The 25,853-nt window shown below is 46.7% G+C and overlaps 1 protein-coding gene across 1 annotated transcript in view; it reads left to right on the forward strand.

Annotated features, from left to right (window-relative positions):
• The first annotated feature begins 224 nt into the window (after window positions 1-224).
• UBE2QL1 (ubiquitin conjugating enzyme E2 Q family like 1) overlaps window positions 225-25,853 on the forward strand; it is a 29,006-nt gene continuing 3,377 nt past the window's right edge. The window contains exon 1 of the mRNA XM_007655521.2: window positions 225-1,355. Within this exon, the coding sequence (XP_007653711.2) occupies window positions 456-1,355 (900 nt within the window). The 5' untranslated portion in view covers window positions 225-455. The remainder of the gene's footprint in view (window positions 1,356-25,853) is intronic.

Consider the following 25,853-nt stretch of genomic DNA (forward strand, 5'->3'; position numbering starts at 1 on the left):
GGACCGGTTCCCCGGCAGCGTCCGGGACCAGGCGGGGGAGCATCGGCGGGGGCGGGCTCCGGAGCGGGCGGGCAGCGCCGGCGGCGGGGGCCGGGCCGAGGACGCGGCGCTTGGCGGGAGCCACCGAGCCCCGGGTGTCGGGGCGGCCCCCCTCTCCCTCTCCGTCTCCCTCTCCGTCTCCCTCTCCCTCTCCCTCTCCGTCTCCCTCTCCCTCTCCGTCTCCCTCTCCCTCTCCGTCTCCGTCTCCCTCTCCCTCCCCCCTCGTCGGACTGCAGAGGCCGAGCGAGGCGGCGGCGGCGGTCGCCCTGCGGCGGGACCCAGCTCGGCTTGCGCCGCCCCCTCCCCTTGCCTCCTCGTCGTCGTCGTCCGCTCGGGGTCCGGGGACCGGCCGGGGGTCTCGGGGGTGGCGGCGTGTCCGTCCCCGCTCCCTCCCCGGGCTCGGAGAAGACGGGAAGATGGCCACTCTGCTCCGGAAGATCGGGCTGATTCGGCTGCACAACCGGGACACGGAAGACCCCAAGCATCACCACCACCATCACCACCATCACCACCACCATCACCACCACGGCAGCCGGCACCACGGCCTCAGGGCCGGGCCAGGGCAGCAGGCCTCCTCGCTGAGGGCCAAAGGGGGCCAGAAGCACGGCGGAGGCGGAGGAGGAGGCAACAAGCAGCAGCAGCAGCAGCTGCAACAGCAGCAGCAGCAGCAGCAGCAGCTGCAGCAGCTGCAGCCCGGGGGCGGCGGCCACGTCCAGGGCCAAGGCAGCCCGGGCCACCCCGGGGGCAAGGAGACCCCCGAGCCGGCCGGCCGAGACCCCCAGCAGCAGCAGCAGCAGCAGCAGCAGCAGCAGCAGGGGCCGAAGGAGAAGCCGGGAGGGCCCAAGGAGCCCCCCGCGTCCAGGGAGTCCAGGCCGCAGGGCGCGGGGGTCAAGGGGTCATCCGCGCCGGGGTCCGCGGCCGGGCGGGCTCAGCACTGCACGCAGGTCCGGAGCCGGCGACTGATGAAGGAGCTGCAGGACATCTCCCGCCTGAGCGACCGCTTCATCTCCGTGGAGCTGGTGGACGACAGCCTCTTCGACTGGAACGTGAAGCTGCACCAGGTGGACAAGGACTCGGTCCTGTGGCAGGACATGAAGGAGACCAACACGGAGTTCATCCTCCTCAACCTCACCTTCCCCGACAACTTCCCCTTCTCGCCGCCCTTCATGCGGGTGCTCAGCCCCCGGCTGGAGAACGGCTACGTGCTGGACGGCGGGGCCATCTGCATGGAGCTGCTCACCCCCCGGGGCTGGTCCAGCGCCTACACGGTGGAGGCCGTCATGAGGCAGTTCGCCGCCAGCCTGGTCAAGGGGCAGGTAAGGCGCGGGGAAGGCCCGGGGGAGGAGAGGATGCCCCGACCGGGACCGCCTGATCGCTTCTTCTCCTCCCCCGCCACGCCACGCTTAGGACGGTGCCTCGCGCCTGGCGGGGAGACGGGGGGGAGGGAGGGCCGAGAGGAGGCCCCCCCCCCCCCCCGAAACCGAACGCGCCTCCGCGCTGTCGGGCCCGCTCCGGTGACAGCCAAGACGCCCCGCCGCGAGCATCCCGTTCCCGTCGGGACGCTGGGGAAAACCCTCGACCTCCTCCGCTCCCGACCTCCTCCTCCTCCTCCTCCTCCTCCGCCGCCCTCTAGTTGAGTCTCTCCGCCGCTTAGGGTCCGGGGCCGGCGCTTGCTGGGATGGCGGTGGCGTCCCTTAAGCGCCCGCCCTGTGCCGAGCGCTCTTCGAAACCCCGGGAGGGGGGACGCGAGGGGATCGGTTGGGGCTCAAGGTCTTAATCCCCATTTGACAGACGAGGGGACCGAGGCGCGGAGAAGTTAAGTCACTTGCCCAAAGTCACGCGGCCGACGAGTGACGGAGCCGGGGTTGGAACCCGTGACCTCCGACTCCCGTGCCCTTGCCGCTGAGCCACGCTGCTTAACCGAGGGCGAAGCGTCGTCCTGAACGCTACGAGGTGATCGGGTGGTCCCGCCCGGGGCTCGCGGTCTTCGTCTCCCGTTTCCCGGGTGAGGGAACTGGGGCCCGGAGGAGTTAAGCGGCTCGCCCGAGGTCACGCGGCGGACGGGTGGCGGAGGCGGCATCGGGACCCACGTCCTCTGACCCCCGAGCCGCTTTGCCACCGAAGCCACGCTGCTTCTCGACCGTTGAACGCCCTCCTCCTCCTCCTCCTCCCGCCCCGCATCTTTCCCCGGGTTCGCCCCGCTTCCCCGAAGCGCTGCGCCCCAAGAGCCTGGATCCCCCCTCCCCCCGCCCCTCCGCAGCATCCCGGGTGTCGAGGTGGTAACTGGCGCGCAGCCTCTGTCGGGCCGCAGCTGAACATCTGTTCTCTTCGGCCCCCCGAGAAATCCGTCCCCTCCGGCGGCCGCCCCAGGAGGGGTCGTTTCCAGCCCGGGGATGGACAGGGAGACCGAGTTAGCCTGGTGAATCAGTCTCCTTCCACCCCCACACCAGGTGCCTTTTTAGAAAGGCACACTGGTGCGATCTGCCGCTTTTCAGAAATGCCACGAGGTGCCCCGGGATTCGAGAGGATGAATTGGCCGAAGGGATGCCTCGCTTTTCCTCCGGCTCCCAATTCCCCTCCTTCTCCGGCGTGTCGTTGCTCCTCCCGGTGGTCTGCTCGTTGGCGGAGTGCGTTTTGGCGGTGTACTCGCCGAGGTGAGGGAATACAGTGACCGCCGGCCCCGTCCGGATGTCAGAACGAAATCGCGGAAAGGAAGGAGCGGGTGATCGCTGGACCGCTCCCAGATCCACTTGTCTTAAATACCCGGTGGCGTAGGCATCGCCTCAGGTCTTTTGACTATCCAGGGGTTTCATTCCAGAACGCTTGCAAAAAGCGATCATCTTGAGCAGGGTGGGTTACTTCGACCTCACCAGAATACAGAATTGCTGGCAATAGGAGCCGGTTCTTATAAGAGCGTGTTTATCGTCCTTTATGGGGTCGTCTTGGTCTCCCTCGCCCCCACGTTCTACCGCTCCACATCCTTCCATTTGCGATCTCTATCGCGGTCCGTTAATCCCGATGAGAGATGTAAATCGATACAGAAAACAGGATGGCGTTAAATACCTGTCGTTTTTAAAAAAACAGATCCGAGTACGCCGATAGAAAGTTCGCTTAAACTCCTGGCGGTTGACCCGTTTTCTCCTCACCTTCCCCTTAAACGTCTCTCACGCACACAGACTCATTTTCCTCTCCTAACTGGTATAAAAGGAGAGGGCTAGGGTTAAGAAAATGATTCAGATGAAGATTTTTCTGACTCTCCTTGGAGCGTTAATCAAACATTGACCTCCGATTTGGGAAAAATAGGTGCTCGCTTAGACTGCCGTAAATGCTTACCTAGGGTATTTTCAGTGTCGTTCGATGCTTCGGGAGATTTCGTTTCCCAGGTCCCCCAGTTGTTTGGCCCCCTTTCTGGTGGTTCTTTATTTTAATCTGTTTGAACTCCCTGTTTCATCCCAAAAGGTCAAGTTCCACGGGGCACCTTGGTTGTGGGGAATATCCTTCTGATTCCCCGAGGGGAGATTTGCTTAATTCCTAATAGATTGAAGAACTCTCTTGCAAAGGCCACCAAGTCACACTGATTTTATGCTCTCTTCCTCTTAGCGATCCTCTTTCCCTTCCGCATTTGTATGAGGACCGAGTAAAGCAGAACTCGTGTCTATCAATAACATCTTTAACTGACGGAGGATATCATTAATCCTATAGTAGAAGGTTGAGCCGAAAGAGCCGCAAACATTTCTTTTGGGGGGGTGGGGGGGGTGGGGGGAGAGCGTACTTTATATTCGAAAGGAGGATCATAAATTGGAACAAAATGCAAAAGAAATACCCATACTACGCTCACTTAACCTCTTTTTCGAACTCTCTGGAAAAATCTGCCACCTTCTGTCCGTAACCCCAAAGAAAATTTTTATAGGTGGAAGGAGAAGTGTACTTTGTAGTGGTGGTGAAAAGAGTCTCCCCTTTTAAATTAGCAAGGTATCTTTCTTTTGCCTTACTGCTAAAATGCTGTGTAGTTTGACGTATTTACGTCGATGTCGGTTGTAGCGTATCTTGGTGAGTCTGTAGATACAGTAACTAGCCGGAAAAGAGAACTAGGATATTTGAATTGGGCACAAGGTAACCTGATACTGTGGCTAACGTAATTAGTGGTGCATTAATTAGTGATACCTGTGATATATGAGGGATGTACTCTCCTAGTACCCCAAACCGGGACTCGCTATAGTTTGGTAAACACGTGCATACACTTCCCCCTAATTCTGTTGCATAAAATAGACGACCCAAATCTCAAAGTTCTGTAATCCCGGTTCAGCGTTTTTCCCCCCCCGCATTTGATATACTGATCTTGTTAGTTTATCAGATAGATTCCCCAAAAGGGGAAAAAAAAATTGCCTCAGGAAAAATTGGTTCAAGTGTGATATTGCTTTAAGTTATAGCTTAAATTGTAAATAAAAACCTCGCAGGGAAATCTCTAATTTGGTATTCTGTGGACGGCCACCCACATATTATGCCAATTATCTTCCTTTCGTGAATTCGCTGCTTATTTTTCCGTGCCTATTCTGTTCTCCTCCAACTCACCTTCACCTCCTTGGCTCACTGTTAGAAAGCCACTGCTCTTAGGGGATTTTTATCAGGAGAGGATATAAAAATTATTCCTTAAAAATCGGTCCGTGTTCCTAGTGACGTCGTGCGTGATTAAAGGCCTGGAGAAAACAAAATCCAGGTGATCATTGGGGGGGGGGGGAGGGGTTTACTTTTTGACAATAAAAGGACTATAAAACTAGATAGGCCTGTTAAATTTGGGGTTATGAGTCGATTTAGATTTTCACTATTGATATTAAAGACTAAATACTGCTGGGAACGTCCACAGTTCTAAATAAAAATATCACCGGGAGTCTCATGAAAGCAATTCTAATGATCTTAGGTTTGTTCAATCTTTGATCGTTTTCCAAATGGAAATTTTGGCCTTAGTCGCATGGCAGGGTCTATGATCGGGGGCTCTGATCCTTTACAGAGACTTTTAATTTGACTGTAAAAAATCAGTCCCTGGTTGAAACTGGCATAGTAAAAGCTTCACTGAAAAGTATTTTCTTATTTGGCTGCATTTTAAATAAATGCATATAACTGTCTTAGTCCTATACACTTGCAAGGGAGGTCAGAATGCATCTTTCTCTTAATAAGTAAATGATTTTTTCAGCCACATAAAAGGATAGTCAGATAATCTTTTACTACTGTACTCTACATTAAGAATAATTATTATAATTATGTCGATGACACCTTCTGAAATGATGAAGATGCGTTCTGACCCAAAAATTGATTTGTTCTTTTACTGGACGAGGAAATGATCAATCCATCCGTCGATCGTATTTATTGAGCACCTACCGCGTGCACTCGGGAGAGTACAGTTCAACAGAGTTGGTTTGTCGCATCTATCGCCCACAACAAGTGATATGAAGAATTTGAGTCTGCATGATGTGCATGTAGGCTATCTATGGGAAAACTGAGTTCATTACTTTTGAAAATTCGTCTGAACTAGTGGTCACGGTGCAAAAATGAGATTTCATCTAAAATCTGACTGTTTCTCTTTAATTTTGCCCATAATGAGAGTTTTAACTCAAGTACTAACTCTGCGTATTGATTTACCAATATATCGGAATCTGAACTATACAAAAGTGAAATTTATGAGAATCATTATTGTGGCTAATAGTCTTTTTGTGTTATTGTCCTTGCTTGGTTCATTGACTGTGTAGAAGATTCTGGGATGCAATTTTGATTCCCAGTACAACTCCCTGAATCTTTTGAATCTGTGTAGCACATTTCTTTTTCCCAAGCACTTTCATGTTGTCATCTCATCTTGTCCCCGCAACGTCTCCGTTTGGTAGGAAAAGGTAGGTGTCCATCGATTACTGATCATTATCCCATTTTACAGATGGGATTAAGTGAAGTACAGAAGGGTCTTACTCAAGGCCACACAACAGGCCAGCAGACAATAGGATCCGGATTCTCGGACTCCAAACACGCTGCCTTTTTAAGGAGATTTGAACAAAATACACCGTTTTCTTATACCGCGGAGATTACGTTCTTGACGAAACCTGCCTTTAGGAAAATGCGCGTTCTAGTTTACACAGCTTGTTGGATAGAGGTGATGCGGCATCTCTGTGCACCGCCGTTCCCTGCCATCGCATCGTGTCCGTCTAGCTCGGCATTCCATGATTCCCCATTGGTGATCTCTCCAGGGAAGGGTGGAGCGAGGAGAGAACTACCCTCAACTTTCTTTTTCTAATCAGTCGGTAGTATCTATGGGATGCTCGCTCTGGGCAGAAACCTGCACTAGTCAGTCAGTCAGTCGTCTACCACTGAGCGCTTACTGTGTGAAGAGCACTCCACTAAGCGCTCGGTAGAGTACAGTATAACAGACACATTCCCAGCCCACGATGAGCTTACAGTCAAGAGGGGGAGAAAGACATTAATATAAATAAATTATAGAAATGCGCATAAATGCCGTGGGGCTAGAAGGGGAAATGAATAAAGGGAACGAGTCAGGGAGAGACAGAAGGGAGTTAGAAAAGGAAAAGCGTATTTAGTCGGGGAAGACCTCTTGGAGGAAATGTGCCTTCAAGTAAGCCTTCGAAGGACGGGGGAGAGAACTTGGAGAGTCGTGCAGTCTATTTCGCATTCGCTTCCTCGTCCTTCGACTCTTTCTCCTCCCCTGCCCCGGTGCTTAGAATAGTGCTTGACATCTAGTAAATGCTTAACAGATACAATGATAATAATAATGGCAATCCTCTCTTCCCTCTGACCGGGGCCCCAAGGATCATAAAAACGAACTCATTCGCTCTCACGGCTTTGACTACCATCTCTACGCAGATGACACGCAGATCTACATCTCCGCCCCTGTCCTCTCCCCCTCCCTTCAGGCTCGCATCTCCTCCTGCCTCCGGGACGTCTCCACCTGGATGTCGGCCCGCCACCTAAAACTCAACATGAGCAAGACTGAGCTCCTCATCTTCCCTCCCAAGCCCGGTCCGCTCCCAGACTTCTCCATCACCGTGGATGGCACGACCATCCTTCCCGTCCCGCAGGCCCGCAATCTCGGTGTCATCCTTGACTCGTCCCTCTCGTTCACCCCACACATCCTATCCGTTACCAAGACCTGCCGGTTTCACCTCTACAATATCGCCAAGATCCGCCCTTTCCTCTCCACCCAAACGGCTACCTTACTACTACGGGCTCTCGTTATATCCCGGCTAGACTACTGTGTCAGCCTTCTCTCTGACCTCCCTTCCTCCTCTCTCGCCCCGCTCCGGTCTATTCTTCACTCCGCTGCCCGGCTCATCTTCCTGCAGAAACGATCTGGGCATGTCACTCCCCTTCTTAAACAACTCCAGTGGTTGCCTATCGACCTCCGCTCCAAACAAAAACTCCTCACTCTAGGCTTCGAGGCTCTCCATCACCTTGCCCCTTCCTACCTCTCCTCCCTTCTCTCTTTCTACCGCCCACCCCGCACGCTCCGCTCCTCTGCCGCCCACCTCCTCGCCGTCCCTCGGTCTCGCCTATCCCGCCGTCGACCCCCGGGTCACGTCCTCCCGCGGTCCTGGAACGCCCTCCCTCCTCACCTCCGCCAAACTGATTCTCTTTCCCTCTTCAAAACCTTACTTAAAAATCACCTCCTCCAAGAGGCCTTCCCAGACTGAGCTCCTCTTCCCCCTCTACTCCCTCTGCCATCCCCCCTTTACCTCTCCGCAGCTAAAGCCTCATTTTCCCCTTTTCCCTCTGCTCCTCCACCTCTCCCTTCCCATCCCCACAGCACTGTACCCGTCCGCTCAACTGTATATATTTTCGTTACCCTATTTATTTTGTTAATGAATTGTACATCGCCTTGATTCTATTTAGTTGCCATTGTTTTTACGAGATGTTCTTCCCCTTGACGCTGTTTAGTGCCATTGTTCTCGTCTGTCCGTCTCCCCCGATTAGACTGTAAGCCTGTCAAACGGCAGGGACCGTCTCTATCTGTTGCCGACTTGTTCATCCCAAGCGCTTAGTACAGTGCTCTGCACATAGTAAGCGCTCAATAAATACTATTGAATGAATGAGTATAGGACATGTCGTTCTAAGACATGACAGGGTGCTACAGGTCACCTGCCATTTTGGTGGATCTGAGAGAGCCCGGTTGTGACCAAATTTTAACTGAAAACCAGGTTTCTACAGCATTCTGACCAGGCTAATATTTTGTTGTCTCTCCATCACTATGTAACTGAACATTTTTCTCGCCATAGCAACACCCGCTGTCATCCATCGACAGAAGAACTAAAGAGTGAAAGAGACTTGTAAAAAATTACTTCAAATTTTTCTTTTCAGTACAATATGTTTGGCATTCTAGAACCATTTTATTGTCCCAACAGTATTAATTTTCTGTGATATATGAGTGAGGGAAATTGGAACACTGCCAGACATTTTATAACCGAAAAATAGAGTAAAGGTCTGATGCATGGCTGAGATGAGCAACAGCGCTGTATTTCATGAGCCAGTGAAAGACAAAAATGCAGAAAGTAAGCATTCTCCAAGATTTCCTCCCAAGTACGTAGTAACGTCCTCAGGAAGGACATCGGCTAGTTTTATAGAGAGTTATGGGTTCAGTGAAGAATCTGATCGTATAAAGTGAAGAATAGCCTCGACGGTCGACGGAAGGCTCCAGATTAATCACATGAAGCAGTAAACGTGGATTGCTTAATTTCAGAAATTAGCACGAGGTGGTCCAGAGATAACTTCTCACTAAATGTCATGGTGGAAAAGTAACATGAAGAAATAGGAGCCTTTTCATTCTAGCTCACTGCCATGCACAAGGGAACACTTGTTCGAATGTTATTTATTATTGATGAAGAGGTGGAATCTGTTTTAGAAGCGGGAAGGAGAAAGACACATTGTTGGGTGGTGGGAAAGGCAAAGAGTGCTAAGGGAAAATAATACCCCACATGAAAAGCTTGGGAATTTGCATATCGCTGGTTCCCGGTCTAGGTTAGGGCCCTGATGTTCGGTTGGGATTTTTATAAATTGTTTCCCCACCCCCTACCTTCATGTAGGGGACAAATATAATTAATACCAACTGACTCTGAGATCCTGTTAAACCCGACCGTCGAGGAGGAAAAAGAGCGGTTTCTTAATTCAACCAGGACAGGTGTGTTAGAGCAGACAGGATCTTCATCCTAAAAATAGTGAAGTAACTGAGAGTGTTCTGACATCTGTAAGACTAGTGGTTGCTTTCCTCTGACAAAGTTAATAATAGTAGCAACTTACTTTTAAATTGGCACTTAATTTCTTTCGGTGGAGGTAGAAAGTATGAGTGATTGAAATTCGTAATACAGTAGATTACATTGTATCATTCAAGTTTCAATTTCTAAGTTTAGGTTAAAGAGTCGGTTTTAATAGCCTACGTCTCTCTGTATTTTAAAGGAAAGGCATCATATGTCTCTGTATTTTAAAGGGAAGGCACCGGTGTGAAATTACAAACACTCCCACTCTCATTCAGCTGCGTGTAGCCTCCACGAGTACCATCCATCCCCGATTCTGCTTCCTGTCCCTCCTTCCCCATTACGTTCCGTCCTCGGAAATTGACCTAGTAGGTTAGTGGAGCCCGGGTTTCATAGAAAGAGGGCCTGCTTAACTCGGCACTTCGAATGCGATGTCTGTTGAATTGGCAACCGCTGTTTCTAGGCTGGCATCCCGTCTTTTGACAGACGACCCTGCGAAGGCTTCTGGCCATTTTTGGTGAGAGGGAGGGGATGGCTTTGGAAGCCTAGCTGACACGGACCCTCAGGCTTTTTGGTAGGGTCACGTGAAAAGGCAGAGTCCTTGATCGTTGAGTATCGTGCACGGATGCCTCCGGATTAACAGGCGAACCCTGGGAAGGGAAAGCTGTCCTAGAAATGGTGGTAAAATTGTGTGAAGAAAATTACAGTTTCAGAAAGCGCAGATGAAGTTAAAGCTGTCCTTGAGACTTGTATTAATCAATCAGTCGTTCAGCAGTATTTATTGAGCACTTACTGTGTGCAGAGCTCTCTACTAAGCACTTGGGAGAGTGCATCGCAACAGAGTTGGTAGACGTGATCCCTGCACCTTCGTGTCAGACACGGGGATCGAAGAAGAGCCTCACTCCTTAATCCCTTGGTGTAATAGTGAACGATGCTGTTATCATTCTTAATGTTGATAATAAGAACAGTATTTGCTAAGCGCTTACTATGTGCCAATCACTATTCAAAGTGCTGGGGTAAATACTGGATAATCAAGTCAGACTCAGTGTCCGTCTCCACAAGGGGCTCAGAGTTAAATGGGAGAACAGGCATCTTATCCCCATTTTACTAAGGCACAGAGAAGTGAAGTGACATACCCAAAGTGACTTGCCCAAAGCGGGCACGTGACAGAGCGGGGATTAGAACCCAGGTCTCTGACTCCCAGACCTGTGCTCTTTCCACTAAACCATGTGACTTTTCAATATACGGAAAAAGCTGAAAATAACACGAGATGGTTTTTAAAATGGACAAATTAGTAAAATTTTTCAGATTGAAACCGTTAATTCTTTTAAAATGCCATTTTCTGGAAAGTAGGATTACTTTTAATTGGGAAACCGCATGGCTTAGTGGGAAAAAACCAAAACGCGGGTCTGGAAGTCAGAGGCCCCGGGTTCAAATTCCAGCTCGGCCAGTTGCCAGCTGGGCAACCCGGGGCAAGTCACGTGACTTCTCTGTGCCTCAGTTGCCTCAACTGTAAAATGGGGATTCAAAACCTGTTCTCCCTCCTATGTAGACCGTGAGCTCCATGTGGGGTTAGGGATGGTGTCCAACCTGACTAACTTGTATCTACCCCAGTGCTTAGAACAGTGCTTGACGCATGGTAAGTGCCTAACGGATACCATAAAAAAATTCCATCTTAATCTATCGGCACTCCAGTTGCTTTGTAACTCTGCGCCGGGCATATAAAATACAGCATCTTAAAACGGCAATATTCTAATGGCTCACATTTCTAAAATCGATAGGTATGGATGTACTTTCCTAAGGATCAAACTAGCAGGTTTATAAATTGAGAGGCAGATTCGTGGAGGGGGCGTTATGGGGTTTAGTCATGCCTGTGTGGGGCAAATATAATGGCATTTTTTTAAAAGTTGCCTGAAATCTGCCTGCTCCTTCCTGCAGCTAACCGTATTTGACACATTAGCCAGCCAGGATTTGCTGGTGATTTTTGTTAACTTCTGTAAGGTAAGCTGAAAACCGATAGATCGAGGTCATTCTGGAGAGTATTATTTAACATTGGATGGCATCCTTTTTTAAAATGATATTTATCAAACACTTACTACGACTACCTGCCAGGCTCTTTACTAAGCGCTGGGATAGATGCGAGATAATCAGGATGGACACAATCCATGTCCCACATGGGGCTCATAGACTTAATCCCCATTTTACAGATGAGGTAATTGAGGCACAGAGAAGCGACGTGGCTTGCCTAAGGTCACACAGCAGACAAGTGGTGGAGCCAGGATTAGAAACCAGCTCCTCTGACTTCCAGGTCCGTGCCCTTTCCATTAGGCCGTGCTGCATTCCCGGGTGAATGACTGTGGGTTAGGAGGAGCTTTCCTTTTCATACCGCCCCTGTCCTCTTCCTCCTCCTCCCATTTATTCTTTTTCCCTTGTTAGTCAAGTGAATAGGTCACTGGCGCTCAGGAAAGAGGATCTCAAAGATCACTTTAAAATGATACGATGGCTCTATAGAACTGGAATGAGATCAAAGGAATTCAGAGGCGATCAGCCATGATTTCATTTTATACTAAATGTGTCCCTTTAGTGCATAGACTCTTCAGGGAGCAAATTCCATATTCCAGATGACCTGGAAACGCAAAGTAGTTCAGTCTTAATGATGGTGTCTGTTAAGTACTTACTAGGTGTCAAGCACTCTTCGATGCTATTTGTTAAGCACTTACTAGGTGTCAAGCACTGGGGTAGATACAAGCTAATCAGTTTGGACACAGTGTCCCAACATGGGGCTCACAGTCTTAATTTCCTTTTTACAGATGATGAACCGAGTCACAGAGAAGTGACTTGCCCAAAGTCGCACAGCAGACAGGTGGCAGCGCCCGGATTAGCGTTTAGTACAGTGCTCTGCACATAGTAAGCGCTCAATAAATACCCAGGAATGAACCCAGGTGCTTCAGACTCCCAGGCCTGTCCTCTATCCTCTGGCCTATGCTGCTTAGAGTTACCCACCTTCTGTGACGCCGCCGATAATTTAATCTTTCTTCAAAACGTATTGCAATGTCACTATTTTAAAAACCTGTGCTCAGGCAACACTCCCATGTCTTTTTCATTCAGTCTATTCCTCTGGTCCTGGTAGTCTTTGAGATAGAAAGATGTTTCACATGCAGCGGAGCACAAGGCAATTTTGCCTTGTTTATAAATTGAGATAAATACTCTCAGCAACATTATTAAAAACATTTTAGCAGCACAATTAATCAGTCAATCCATCAGTGTTATTTACCGAGCATTTACTATGGGCAGAGCCCAGCACTAAGCGCTTTGGGAGAGTACAAGACAATAAAATTGGTAGACATGTTCCCTGCCCACAGCGGGCTTACAATCTAGAGGACTGTAAACACTTATAAACAATCGCCGGTCATAGCAGCAAACACTGCACTTACAACTGTTTTTGTCGCTAGCACTTTGACACGACATTGGCCTCGAGTCAATTTTCTTGGTCTATCATCTCGTATGTAATTGAAGAGAATTGTTTTCCTCTTTCCTATTTTAGAACACAATCTCTCAGATCCTGAGTTTTCCCTTTGGTTCTCACCCAGATTTTTGTTTGTCACCAGAAGGGAAATCAAGCATATGAGAGGTTAGGTGACCCCAAAACTCCTCAATGACAGGGATGAAGAGAAGCTGAGATTAGCTTCCTTAGAGGATAGGGTGGTTGTTTTTTAATAGCATTCATTAAGTGCTTACTATGTGTGGGACACTGTACTAAGTGCTGGGAGAGAATGCACAGGTGGAAAGCCTTTACAGTTTTAAGCCATCCGGATCTCTCCTAGCAGAAAATAGGACTCAGCGACCTCGGTATTTATTTTCCTTGTCCATTGAACAAAACCATGTGCCTTAGAAACATGTCTCAAGTTTTTTTTGTCTCTGCAGTTAATGTTTTGATGTTTTCTGAAACCACACTCCTGCCTGCGGATAAACTACTTTGAAAGAGAATAATCAATCTAAAATGTTCAGAAATAGCTGTTAGAAGCATCCTTTCATACTTAGGCCTCGAAACACAAACTACTAAGCCTTGAGCGGTGAATGAAAAGAAACCCGATTAAGGTTCACAGTAGGTGATGGGATTTGTTAAGACTGATCCTTCCCTCATTTGTAATTTCAAATTGTCTCTTTAAAAGGCGAAAACCAGGCATCACTTCGTGAAGTTAGCGATGGATAAAATGAGCGCAAATCAAAAGGAGATATTTCTTCACATGGCTTAGAAATCAGTTGATAAATTCAGGGCTGCCTAAGGTCACCAAGTCGGACTGGATTTGAAAGTCTGACGAATGGTGAATACCATTCGGGATTGCCGCTACTTAAATGGAGCTCACTGAATCCCAAGCCTCAGGAAGCCATTCTGTTTTCCTTTAGTTTCACCCAACTGTCCAGATTCATTATAGAGGATTTTTTTTTTTCTCCTCGTAGCAACAAGAATGAGCTTGAGGAGACTGGTCTTTTGAGGGTATATGATCTGATCCAGGACATCAGATCATATCTACCTGGGTGCCTTTCTGCTCTCTAATGACTCTGCTCAAACCGTTTAAACACTGTGGAAAAAAAACATAAATGTCTGAATAATAGTGAGCCCACTGCTGAGTTGAGAACAAATAAAGTCTGTTATCCGAATGGGACTCAGGAAAGAATGATTACATTTCACTTCCATATCACTAAACAAACAGCCTAGAAGAAGCCGGTGGATTGAGAGGAATAGGATTAGAGAGAGTCTACCTCATTCGCAGAGTTCATCCACAGTCAAGAAGCAGCGTGATCTAGTGGGAAGAGCACAGGCCTGAGAATGAGAGGACCTGGGGTCTAATCCGGGCTTCACCACTTGTCTGCTATGTGGCCTTGAGCAAGTCACTTCACTTCCCTGGGCCTCAGTTGGCTCGTCTGTAAAATGGGGATTAAGACTGTGAGCTCCACGTGCGGCAGGAACCGTTTCCGACCCTGTTAGCTCATATCTAGCCCAGGGCTTAGTATAGGGCCTGGCACATAGAGGCCTCTTCAGCCGCCGATCATCTCAGAACCTGGTGTATTCCAAGTGAAGTGTTCGCTGTCAACAAATGTGCCGTTAGAGCTTTCTGAGATAAAGACCTTGGGAAACCTTTCTTTCATTCATTCAGTCGTATTTATTGAGTGCTTACTGTGGGCAGAGCACTGTACTAAGCACTTGGGAAAGTGCGACACAACGATAAACAGTGACGTTCTCTATCCACAACGACCTTACAGTCTAGAGGAATAATAGTATGATTTCTTCTCCTTTTTTACCATTTCCCTTTCCTGACAATGGGACAGGTGGGTAAAACAGCCTCTAAAAAGGACAATTTTAATTCCCTAGACGATTTATTGGTTATATCAGGTATTTTTCTAATAGCGATGCACCCCTTCTGGTCTGCAGTCAACTCCAGAGGAAGACAGATGGAGGGATAACAAGGAAGTAGACCATGAAAAGAATCAAGTAACTTGACCAAGGATCTTCATTTTGCCAAGAGTTGGCTTAGATACCACAGAGTGGAGAGAAGAATCTATCCTTAAGGACTTGGTGGTGGTTGGATAGAGTGTAAATCTCGACCTGATTTGCTCAAAGAACGTACCGGTATCTGATTTCTTCACTGCCCTCTACACTCAGTTCCGCCACAGCATGTGCTTTCCCTGCACATTTTGGCTAGGGAACTAGGCAACATTTCTGCAACGATCCAGACCTGTTTAGATACAGCACACCGAGACATTGGAAGAAATGGTGGTGCCATGTGCCCGCTTGTGACAATCAGAACGGGAAAGTCTGTCGTACAATTTTTTCTTAACTCTGGATTTTGCCAGAATGCAAGTCGCACAGTATAGGAAAAGTGGTCCTATGCAAGAAATCTAGAGCAAAATCCATCTTTTCCTTAAGCCCAAAGAGAGCTCCTTATCTTCCCTCCCAAACCCTGCCACGCCCCCATCTTTCCCTTCACTGTAGACAATTCCACTATCCTCCCTATCTCACAAGCCCGGAACCTTGGCTTTGTCCTCATCTCATCTCTCTCATTCCACCCCCATATTCAGTGTTCCCACGTCCTGTCGGTTCTATCTGCACAACATCGCTAAAATCCATCCAAACTGCTACCATGCTTGTCCAAGTACTTATCCTATCTCATCTTGGCTACAGCCATCTGCCTCCTCGTCGACCTCCCTCCCTCCTGTCTTTCTCCACTCCAGTCCGTACTTCGTTCTACTGCCTGGATCGTTTTTCTAAAAAAAGTTGAATGAATGTCTTCCCACTCCTCAGTTACCTTCAGAAGTTGCCCATCCACCTGCACATCGAGCAGAAACTCCTTACCCCCAACTGCCATACCTGACGCATCTCCTAGGACGGCCCACCCGCCGCACTTCACTCCTCTACTTCCAGCTTGCTCACCATGCCCCGATGTCATCTATCTCTCTCCTGACCTTTTTCCGGCATCCTCCCTCTGGCCTGGAACTCATTCCCCCTCCACATATGCCAGACTACCACTCTTATTCCAGACCACTACTCTCCCCACCTTCAATGCTTTATTAAGATCACATCTCCTTCAAGAGGCCTTCCCCAATTAAGGCTTCTTTTCCCCAACTCTTTCCCATCCATATCATCCACAATCTTGGATCTGTGCCCTTCAGGCCTTTAGTGTTCGGCTCACCCTCAATCCCCCGGCCCTTATGTCCATATATGTAAGCTATATTGCATAAATTATATTACATTATTTCCCTCTACACTGTAAGCTGACTGTGGGCAGGGAACATGTCTACCAATTCTGTTGTCTTCCCCCAAGCACTTAGTACAGTGCTCTGCACGCAGTAAGTGCTCAGTAAATACCGTCGATAATACCGTTATATAATGTTTTTCTGTAAAATCCAGTTGCCCTATTCTGTAGTTGACATGATTCCGGCAAAGCCATTTGTTTTCTGCCAAGGAAGAAGTCTTGGGTATTTTGGAAAAAGATCTACGATTCTGACAAGGAGAAGACCTTTTGAGATTTTGGCGTGTAAAGTTGAATCGATTAAGACTACTCAGCTAAAAAGGCCAAAGAAGCTATTGTAATGTGCTTGTCTTTGCTGAGAAGGCTACAAGAAGCATTTAGTCTTCATGAATGAAGATAGAGGCAGACAGGACTTGGTTTGAATGAATGATTAAAAGAGTGAAGTTTCTTTGATGAAATCATGTGTGCTCTGCTTGTGATTTCCTCTTCCACATTTGGAATTATAAATTGTTTTCTGTCTAATGAAAATGAAGGTTAGTAGATTGAGTCATTTTCATCTTTCTTCAGAACTGTTTTATCTCTTCCCTGCCTTTTACTCTCTTTGAAGTCAAAACTATATCAGCGCTTCGTAAGATGAGTAAACGGAAAGGATTCTAGAAGTTTTTGGGTGGTAAGGACGGAAGTTTTTCCCTATCAAAAAATTCAGCTGAAAAAACCCAGTATCTTGAAAATATGATCCTGCCTTACAAGTATGTTAAATACTTCTCTTTTAGGCCTCAAGAGCTTTCAAAGGTGTCCATTCAGCACTATAACATGTGGTATTTGGGCCTAAGAGTGGAACTGAAATTCGATTTCTCTTTGAATAAACTTTGAATTTACATGCCGTGGTGGTCATAGCAAACCATGCCCAGGATTATCCTTGTGATACATGGTGTTGAGAAAAATATCGTAACCTGGTGACAGATTGGTAAATCTTGTTCCAGGTTAATGGGTTTTCGTGCCATAGATTCATATACGTGGGCAGGGTGTCTTATGATCATGGAAAATAGCCTCAAAACTGCCTTTAGATCAGTGCTAATACAACTAAATTTAGTGTACGCATTCACGATTTTTGTAAAGTTTACTGAAAGGCTTCATTTGAGAAAGCTGAATCAGCTTGTCACCTTCCTTCAGGGTTTCAATCCCACCATGACTCCATTTCTTAGAAGAATTCTTAAGCAGTTGCATTGAGGTCTGTAATAGCATATAAATCCTCTTCTCTTTCAAACTCTTAATGGAGTTTGATAGAGGCCTGATATAGAGAGGAGTAGAGAGGGGAAATCCCAAAATACCGTTTAATTTGTTGTAAATATGCATTACAATAATATATTCTATGCCCAAGCTAGCCCCCCTGCAGGGTTTTTAATGCCTTAATGACATTTCAGAAGTTATCTATTTATGTATGCATGTGGGGAGTTATTTTGTGCCTCTCTTCATTCTCCTAGGAGACTTTCACCCAGTGAAACAAAGAATTCATGTTAGAGCAAGCAGATATGTTTTGAAGATAGCATCAGTAGCTTTACTTTTGATATTAAAACCAGCCCTATTATTTACAACTGGTGATGAAATGCTCATCTGAAACGAAAACGTACTTTATAATGAGATTTCACTTCGGACTTCTTTGGAACTTTATTTCAGAACAAAGTGGTAGTCTATGTCAAAGTTGTTTCACTCACTCTGCCAGAGTAAATCTTCACTATTTTAAAGTAGTAAGAGAAGGCCGATTCTGAATATTTTCCTTTAAATATTCTGCAAACTAGAAAATGAAACAGACCAGGGAGAATTGGTTTCCAAATTGAAAATTCCTGTGGCTGGGATTAAAAACACCCATAAATCCTTCCCAGTGAAATCTCTTTCAGTGGAAGTGAATGAACGTTGAAGTGGGAATTACCTATCGGTTCATCGGTCCCCCCGATTTCAAGTTCTCCCTGTTGATTGGCCCCTGATGATTTTTTGGGAGAAAACATTTTACACAATCTTGAAGCCGTCTGGAACCTGTTCTTCATAGGAATGGAATTACGCCTGCCTCCACCTGAAGCTTTCAGACAGGCGGGGTGACTCAATTGGATTGTCCCTCTATGTTTATTTATGGTATTTGTTAAGCGCTCAGTATGGGCCAGGCACCGTGCTAAGCACTGGGGCAGATACAAGCTAATCAGCTTGGAGGCAGTCCAGGTCCCATATAGGTCTCACAGTCTTAATCCCCCTTTTACAGATGAGGTAACTGAGGCCCAGTGCAGTGAAGTGACTTGCCCAAAGTCACACAGCAGACAAGTGAAAGAGCCTGGATTAGAATTTAGTTCCCTCTGACTCCCCGGCCTGTGCTGTAGCCGCTAGGCCACCCTGCCCCTCAGCTGGTCCTTACCTGGGACGCTGTCCTTTACAGTCCAGTACAAGACCAGCTGCACTAGAGAATCGAGGACGGTGGTGGAAAAAGGCCAGATCCTTTCTGAACAAATGGAACTGATTATTGATTACTTAGTGAGAAAAACTAATGAAAAAAAGCAGCACACTTCTGCCTTAGGCAGTCACTGGTAAGAGAGAATAAATTCTAAAAATATGTTGTGCAGTTTTGTGGGTTTCTACCAGACAGTCAAGCAGCCAAAAGCATTTGAGCATTTACTGGGTGTGAAGAGCACTATAAAAGGAGCTGTGAGCATCAGGAAAGAGTGCCAGTTCCAGAAGAGTTGTTAACCCGGGACTGAGCAAATTACTGCTTGCCAACCGATTCTGTCTGACCTCCCACTCTGGCTTGCAAAAATAGGCATCTCTTTGAGCAGAGCTATGGGGGCTGCCTTGTGCCAGATTAGCTCTCTTGTGGGCAGGGATCCCATCTACCGACTCCATTGTATCATTCCCTCTCTAGCGCTTAGTACAGTGTGCTGCACGCAGCAAGCGCTCAAGAAATACCACTGGTTGACTGCTTGGCTATGTCTGGGTGCGTGGCCTCTTCTGCCTCTCCAACCTCCTCTCTCCCCTCTCTCCCTTTGCTCTCCCCAATTTCAAAACCCTTCTGAAATCACTCCTCTTCCACGAGGTCTTCCCCGATTAATTTCTCACCCGCCCCCTTTATAGTCCCACTTCAGCACTTACATGTCATCAGAGCACTTGGGTACTCACCGGACCCCCCCCCCCCAGGGACCTATGTCCCTATTATATTGATTACTTCCTCCTATGTGTATCTCATGTCCGTCTCACTAAATTAGAGAAGCAGCATGGCTCAGTGGAAAGAGCCTGGGCTTGGGAGTCATAGCTCATGGGTTCGAATCCCTGCTCCAACGCTTGTCAGCTGTGTGACCTTGGGCAAGTCACTTAACTTCTCTGTGCCTCAGTTACCTCATCTGTAAAATGGGGATTAAGATTGTGAGCCTCACGTGGGACAACTTGATGACCCTGTATCTCCCCCAGCGCTTAGAACAGTGCTCTGCACATAGTAAGCGCTTAACAAATACCAACATTATTATTAAATTGGAAAGCTCCTAGGCGGTCCATATCATGTACAGTGATCCATTGCACTTTCCCAAACATTTAGAACAGTGGTCTCCTCACTCAGTGAGGCAAAAGAGAATCACCGCCACCCTCAGGCCCTCACGGACAACGATCCCAAATCATCACCATCAAAAAATATTTACGGAGCACCTCCGACTGTACATCGTATCCATTCAGTCGTATTTACTGAGCCCTTACCCAGTGCAAACCACTGTACTAAACTCATCATATGGAGAATATACAAGAAAAACTGAATTCGGAACAATTCCCAACCACAAGGAGTTAAGGATCCAGTGGGGCAAGACACTCCCAAAACAATTTACTTTTTAAACCAGTGCAGCTCAGTAAGAGAGCTGAGAAGAGCCGCAGGATTCCCCTGGCCCTCCTCCTGTGTCAATTTTATAGTCTCTATTTCTGGCCAAGTGATAGAGCTCTTAGTTGAAGTGTTTACAAAGTGTTTACTGGTGCTTCAGTGAGAGGAAAACAATGACCATGAAGAAGACAATGAATTAGATAAGTGATAAGGACGGTTTTTGGAAGGAGACAGTTTTGGACTCCCTGGACTCCAGACAAATCAGGAAACCACCGGAATCCCCAGCGCTCTAAACCTGCTGGTGCAACGTGGGGGACTGGTCTGGGTTTTGGGGGGCGGTGACCCCCAGAGCTTCCAGTCTTAAAGGAACAGTAGGCCATATGGTTCTCAGTTCCTGTTCTCCCTGACTGAAAGGCCATACGTTAGCCAGACAATTCTTAGTCTCTTCAGATTAATAAATGTATAAATCAGTTGTTCCACTAAATAATGGCCATGATGTGAAAACTCTTCTAGTGTCAGAATCATCCTGGAAGGGTCACTTGCACATGACCTAACACCTCCCCCCGACCCCGCCATGTATTTTTGGTGTTTACTTCCATTTTAGTTAAAACAGTTAAATGGCAGTTTGGAATGATTCGGAAACACTTGAAAAAGGTGTACTACTTTGAGAACCTGAGGACGGAATTCAGTTTGTCACGTGATTGAGGTTAGATTGGTTTCTCTTTATTGCTATATGTTGTTGACTTTGTTATCAGCTGAGGTTTGAAGAAGAAACCACATGAATCAAGAATACAAATAAGGCTTATTCTAGATAAACACAGAGGAGATAGGAAGGATTCTTTTCAGTGGTCGGGATACAGGGATTACAATAAGCTATTTTAAATAAAGCCATTTCCAACCTGATCTGCAAAAACAGACATTTTCCCGCCGGAGTACAATAAAGGGAAGTAGGGTGGCCTAGTGGAAAGAGCTGGGCCTGTGGAGGTCTTAGTTATAAACCCTACCGAGCCACTTGTCTAATGTGTAAATTTGAAAAAATCACTTCATTTCTTTGTGCCTCCGTTTCCTCATCGGTAAAATGGGGTTTAAACACCTGTTCTCCCTCCCCCTTAGACCATGAGCCCCATGTGGGACTTGGACTGTGTCCAACCTGAGTATCTTGAAGCTACACCAGAGTTTAGTACGGTGCCTGGCACATAGTAAGCGTTTAACAAATGCCAGAATTATTATTATTGTTAGTGTTCTAGTGCCCAGCTTTCTACTCTTTTTATTGACTTCCATCATTAACATTCGAGGTTAGAAAGCATCCATTGCCTGGCATATTGCTCCCACCCACCAGAGCTCACTCTTTGACTATCATGTGCAGAAGCTGCTAATGACGTGCTAATAAGGTGTGAAGGCTAAGGTGCTAATGCAGAATAATGCATCCTCTCCACAAGAAAGTAATCACTCCACTCCACACACAAACACACCTCAACTCCTTCCGAACCCCACTAGACTGAGGTTTCATTCCGGGCCAGAGAATTTTGCTTTATAAATCTAGCGAAGACACAGGGAGGTTTGATACTTTAATAACCTCAAAAGAACTAAAGTTTAAATATAAAACAAATGGCCGGTGTGACAGTCAGTCGTATTTATTTAGCGTTTACTGTGTGCAGAGTACTGTACTAAATGTTTGGGAGAGTACAAAACGACGATAGAGACACAGGCCCTGTCCCAAGTGGGGCTCAGAGTCTCAATCCCCATTTTGATAATAATAATGATGATGACGGTGGCATTTGTTAAGCCCTTATTATGTGCAAAGCACTGTTCTAGCACTGGGGGGATACAAGGTGATCAGGTTGTCCCACGTGGGGCTCACAGTCTTAATCCCCATTTTACAGATGAGGTAACTGAGGCTCAGAGAAGTTGCCCAGGTTCACACAGCAGACAAGTGGAGGAGCAGGGATTAGAACCCATGACCTGATTCCCAGGCCCGTGCTCTATCCGCTATTCCATGCTGCTTCCCATAGACTATGAATCCCATATTGTATTTGGCATGATGTAAACCCATCACTGGGCAGGGATTGTCTCTATCTGTTGCTGAATTGTCCATTCCAAGCGCTTAGTACAGTGTTCTGCACATAGTAAGCGCTCAATAAATACCATTGAATGAATGAACGAATAAAGTGCTTGGCACATCATAAGTGCTTAACACATAGCACAGGTGTTATTACTTAGTGGAGTAATAGTATTAGGTGTTAACTATGTGCAGGGCACTGTCTTTAGCACTGGAAAAGAATAACGGGTGGGAAACAGACACAGTCCCTGGCCCTTAAGGGTCTCACGATCTCTTTAAAATGGTTGGCTATGAGGAAATTATGATTGCTATTTACCCAATGACCTAGGTATTTTGTGACTTGGTTAAATTTTTCAGTGCTATGTTACCTTTGGTCTTGCAATAGGAAAGTGACCTGAGGGAAGAGTCTTATCTGAGGCATACTGGGAGTCTGGTAAATGACAAATACCTAGGAGTAAAAAGTCAACATGAAGGCTTAGTGGGGTTGACAGCTGTCTCTGAGGTAGTCTGAAGTGTGTAGTTAGCGTCAGTGCTATTTATCGAGCGCTTACTTTGTGCAGAGAACTGTACTATAAGCTTGTGGGAGATTACAGAACAAAAGAATTGACAGGACTGCAGTTCCTACCCCACCCGGGTTCACGGTTTAAGGGGGAATTTGGTTCTAGCCGAAACTAGAAATCTGGGAGTGGATTTGTATATTTTCTAAATGCAAACAAGAGGACTTGAGAGACTTTTTACCAGGGTCCTTTCCTTTCCTGCTCAAAGAGACTTCAGGTAGAGAATAGGATGAGCTGTGTGAGAGAGAAAGAGAGGAGGGGGAGGAAAGAGAGGGGAGGAGGAGGTCAGTTTGATCATTCGAAGAGGAAGAAGCACCCACCCATTCCATGAAACTGCCCGCAAGCATCCATGAGAGCCAAAGGAGAAATTCAGGAAACTAAAGAGATGAGTTGAGCTATTTCTGCTCAGAATTAGGTTAAATAAAAGCAATCGCTACCAAAGATTGATATGACAGGGAAGGAGGTTGACTCAACAGAAGAAGAAAGCTGGTTTTAAGGTACCAGAAATGAAGAAAAATGCCATGTCTAATTCTTGACATGATTGTTCCATTTTCTTGAACAGCAGTTTAACTCATTCTAAACCGCAAGGCTGTGCTTCGGGCAATATTGTTCCCATTGGCGAATTGATTTGGACATAGTTTTGTGCTCAAATAGCATACATTTTCTACCTTAACTAATATTAAGAGAAATAATACCCGAATTGAAGTCTGCATTTAGGGTTTCCTGCTTATGAGTACAAACCGTGATGTTTTCCTACGTTTAATGATGATGGAAATGATCGAAGACATCACAACACAAAAAGAACCGATGGAAATTGTCCAAGTCTTAGTATTTCCTATAAAATGCCACCATGTGGGCCGAACGGCTTGGCTATCTTAGTTGGGAAGCCCTAGAATCTGCCAGCGCTTAGTACAGTGCCTGGCACGTAGTAAGTGCTTAATTAATACCATTATGATTATTCTCTTGTGAAGTTAAATGTGGATCTAGTTTTTCCACAGAGACTTGACATGAGTCTAAAGTTGGGTCTTAGATCAGCTGATGAAGGTGAGCAAGATTTCCTCAACTGGCTAACAGTAAAAGGGGAAAAGATTGGGATAAGATTGAAAGGTGAGGGAGGTGGGAAACACAGACCCCCCCCCAAACCCAGGTACTGCTGGGCTGCAATTGGCCAACTCGTTCAATTGCTGACTCAGATTAACTACTATCGAAAGAGCCATTTCCGAAGCTCTCCCCGTCTTGAGAAAAGTTGCCCCGGCTGAGCCGATAAAGTTATATGACCCTAGTATGGAGAAAGACCTTACAGATTACAGAGGGAACAGTATTACCTCATCTGATCTCAGTGGCAAAATCCATCCAGCAAGAAGCTAATATAGGAATTACTTCTGAAATGCTATTTCCTTTGCCAGAATGGATGGAGCTAAGAAGTCAGAAGAGGATGAGCAATTTTAGTGATGAGATATGAATTGAGAGACTATCATTTTATTGGTAGGTTTTCTTTAAAGGTCTCTGGTCTTTTCTCTCTACATAAGATTGAAGTTGTCTGTTTGGGTCATCACCTCCATGCATTCCGACTGGCAGGGAGATCGCTTCCAGATGATAACTGGGTAGGAGGTCTTGCGATTGTAGAAGCAGAAGCTGGTGCAGGGAAAAGGGGGAAGAAAAGGTAGGATGATCAGGGGGAGGCATTTGGGGAGGGGCAACACACAGACCTTAGGAGAGAATCTGGCTTCTGAGGAAGCAGCAGAAGGAAGAGGGAGAACGGACGGGAAGGTGATGACAAGAGAGGCAGGAGGGTGAAACACATGGGACAAGGGTGAAGACGCTCAGTTGTAGAGACAGATGCAGTACTGCAGGGGTTGAGTTTAAATGTCAGCTCACTTTATTATCGGCTTGGAATTCTGTGTGCTGAATTAACTGAGGCTTCGCTATTATGGGCTTTATCTTCATCTCTCAAAGAGCCACAAAGAGGTATCTGTTCATTTGCACATTTCGGTTGTTGTTTTTGACAATTGGTACTTTGACAAACAGGACAGAGCATGTATCCCTGCCAAAAGGGCAGAATATATTTTGATACTCTCGAGGCCCTACTTGAATAGTTCCTTTCAGTTCACAAGTTCTGAAGCTTTCATGCTGAAATTATTTCAGAATGGTGAAAGTATAGAGGTATCCCCCTAATTACATTATTTGGCACGAAAAATGCAATTCTTGATATTTCTAAGAATGATTTTCTGCATTAATTAGGACTAAAGTCTACCAGGGAGCATTGCATTGGCACATAGTTCATGTTAGAATTTGTTCCCCATTAGACGTCTCAGTAATATTTGTTTTTAAATGGATTAGATTTAAATTGAGCCTAGTCCCAAATGAGTTCAGGCATCGTGTAGAGAACCCGAAATGAGAAACCTCATCAAATTAAAACCAGTAAGGTGAGTGGAGGTGGAAATGTGGGGAGCAGGGAAGGGACAAAGGATAAGTACCTAGAGTTTAGGAATGGAAGGGGGAAAAGAGGAGGAAAACACATCCAGCTAACTGGGCCTGTTTAAACCCAAGTATTCCTCATTCAGATATTCAAAAGCCCATCGGGTACCTGAAGGAGAAGATTCCTCCCCTCCTTACCTCTCATATGGGCTCCTTAAGGACTAGAGACTGTGTGTCTGATCCACTTATTCTGTATCTACTCTGGCACTATTACAGTGCTTGTAAATTATAAGAGTTTAATCCATTTCATCATTAACTACTGAGGCGCTGCCCCGCCGCTGACCACATGAAACTAAACATCTTTTTCCTCATCACCTCTGAAGCCCACTCATCATCTAAAAGCACACACACACAACCCAAATTGTTTCGGGGGCCAGTAGATTTAATCAACTGTTGAGCAAAGATCAGAGTTTATTTGCCAGCTCTCTGTTCAGGCAGAGCATTGGCTCATCTTTTTAATTCCTGAGGTAGGCCAGAGGAAAGAGATTTAGGAAAAGTTAGGAGGCACCTGCAAGGAGCCTAGAAAATAACCGTTTGACAAGAAGCCAAAAATCTAGTCAGAGATCTGGCAGGAATTCCAAGAGTGATGCTTTAAACCAGGGAAGCCATTTGGCATGAAGTGTTCTCTGGAAAGTCCAAAGTAACCAGACTCAATGGAGTTCTTTCAACTCTCCTCCCTCCTAAGAATAACAATAATAATAGTATTTGTTAAGTGCTGGGATGGATACAAGCAGTAGTCCTGTCCCACAGGGGACTCACAGTCTCAATTCCCCATTTTACAGTCGTGGTAACTGAGGCACAGAGAAGTGAAGCGACTTACCCAAGGTCACACACCAGACACGTGGCAGGGATGGGATTAAAATCCAGGTACCTTGCTCTTTCTGC

Source organism: Ornithorhynchus anatinus, chromosome X3 (genome assembly GCF_004115215.2).
Source record: "Ornithorhynchus anatinus isolate Pmale09 chromosome X3, mOrnAna1.pri.v4, whole genome shotgun sequence".
Lineage (NCBI taxonomy): Eukaryota > Metazoa > Chordata > Mammalia > Monotremata > Ornithorhynchidae > Ornithorhynchus > Ornithorhynchus anatinus.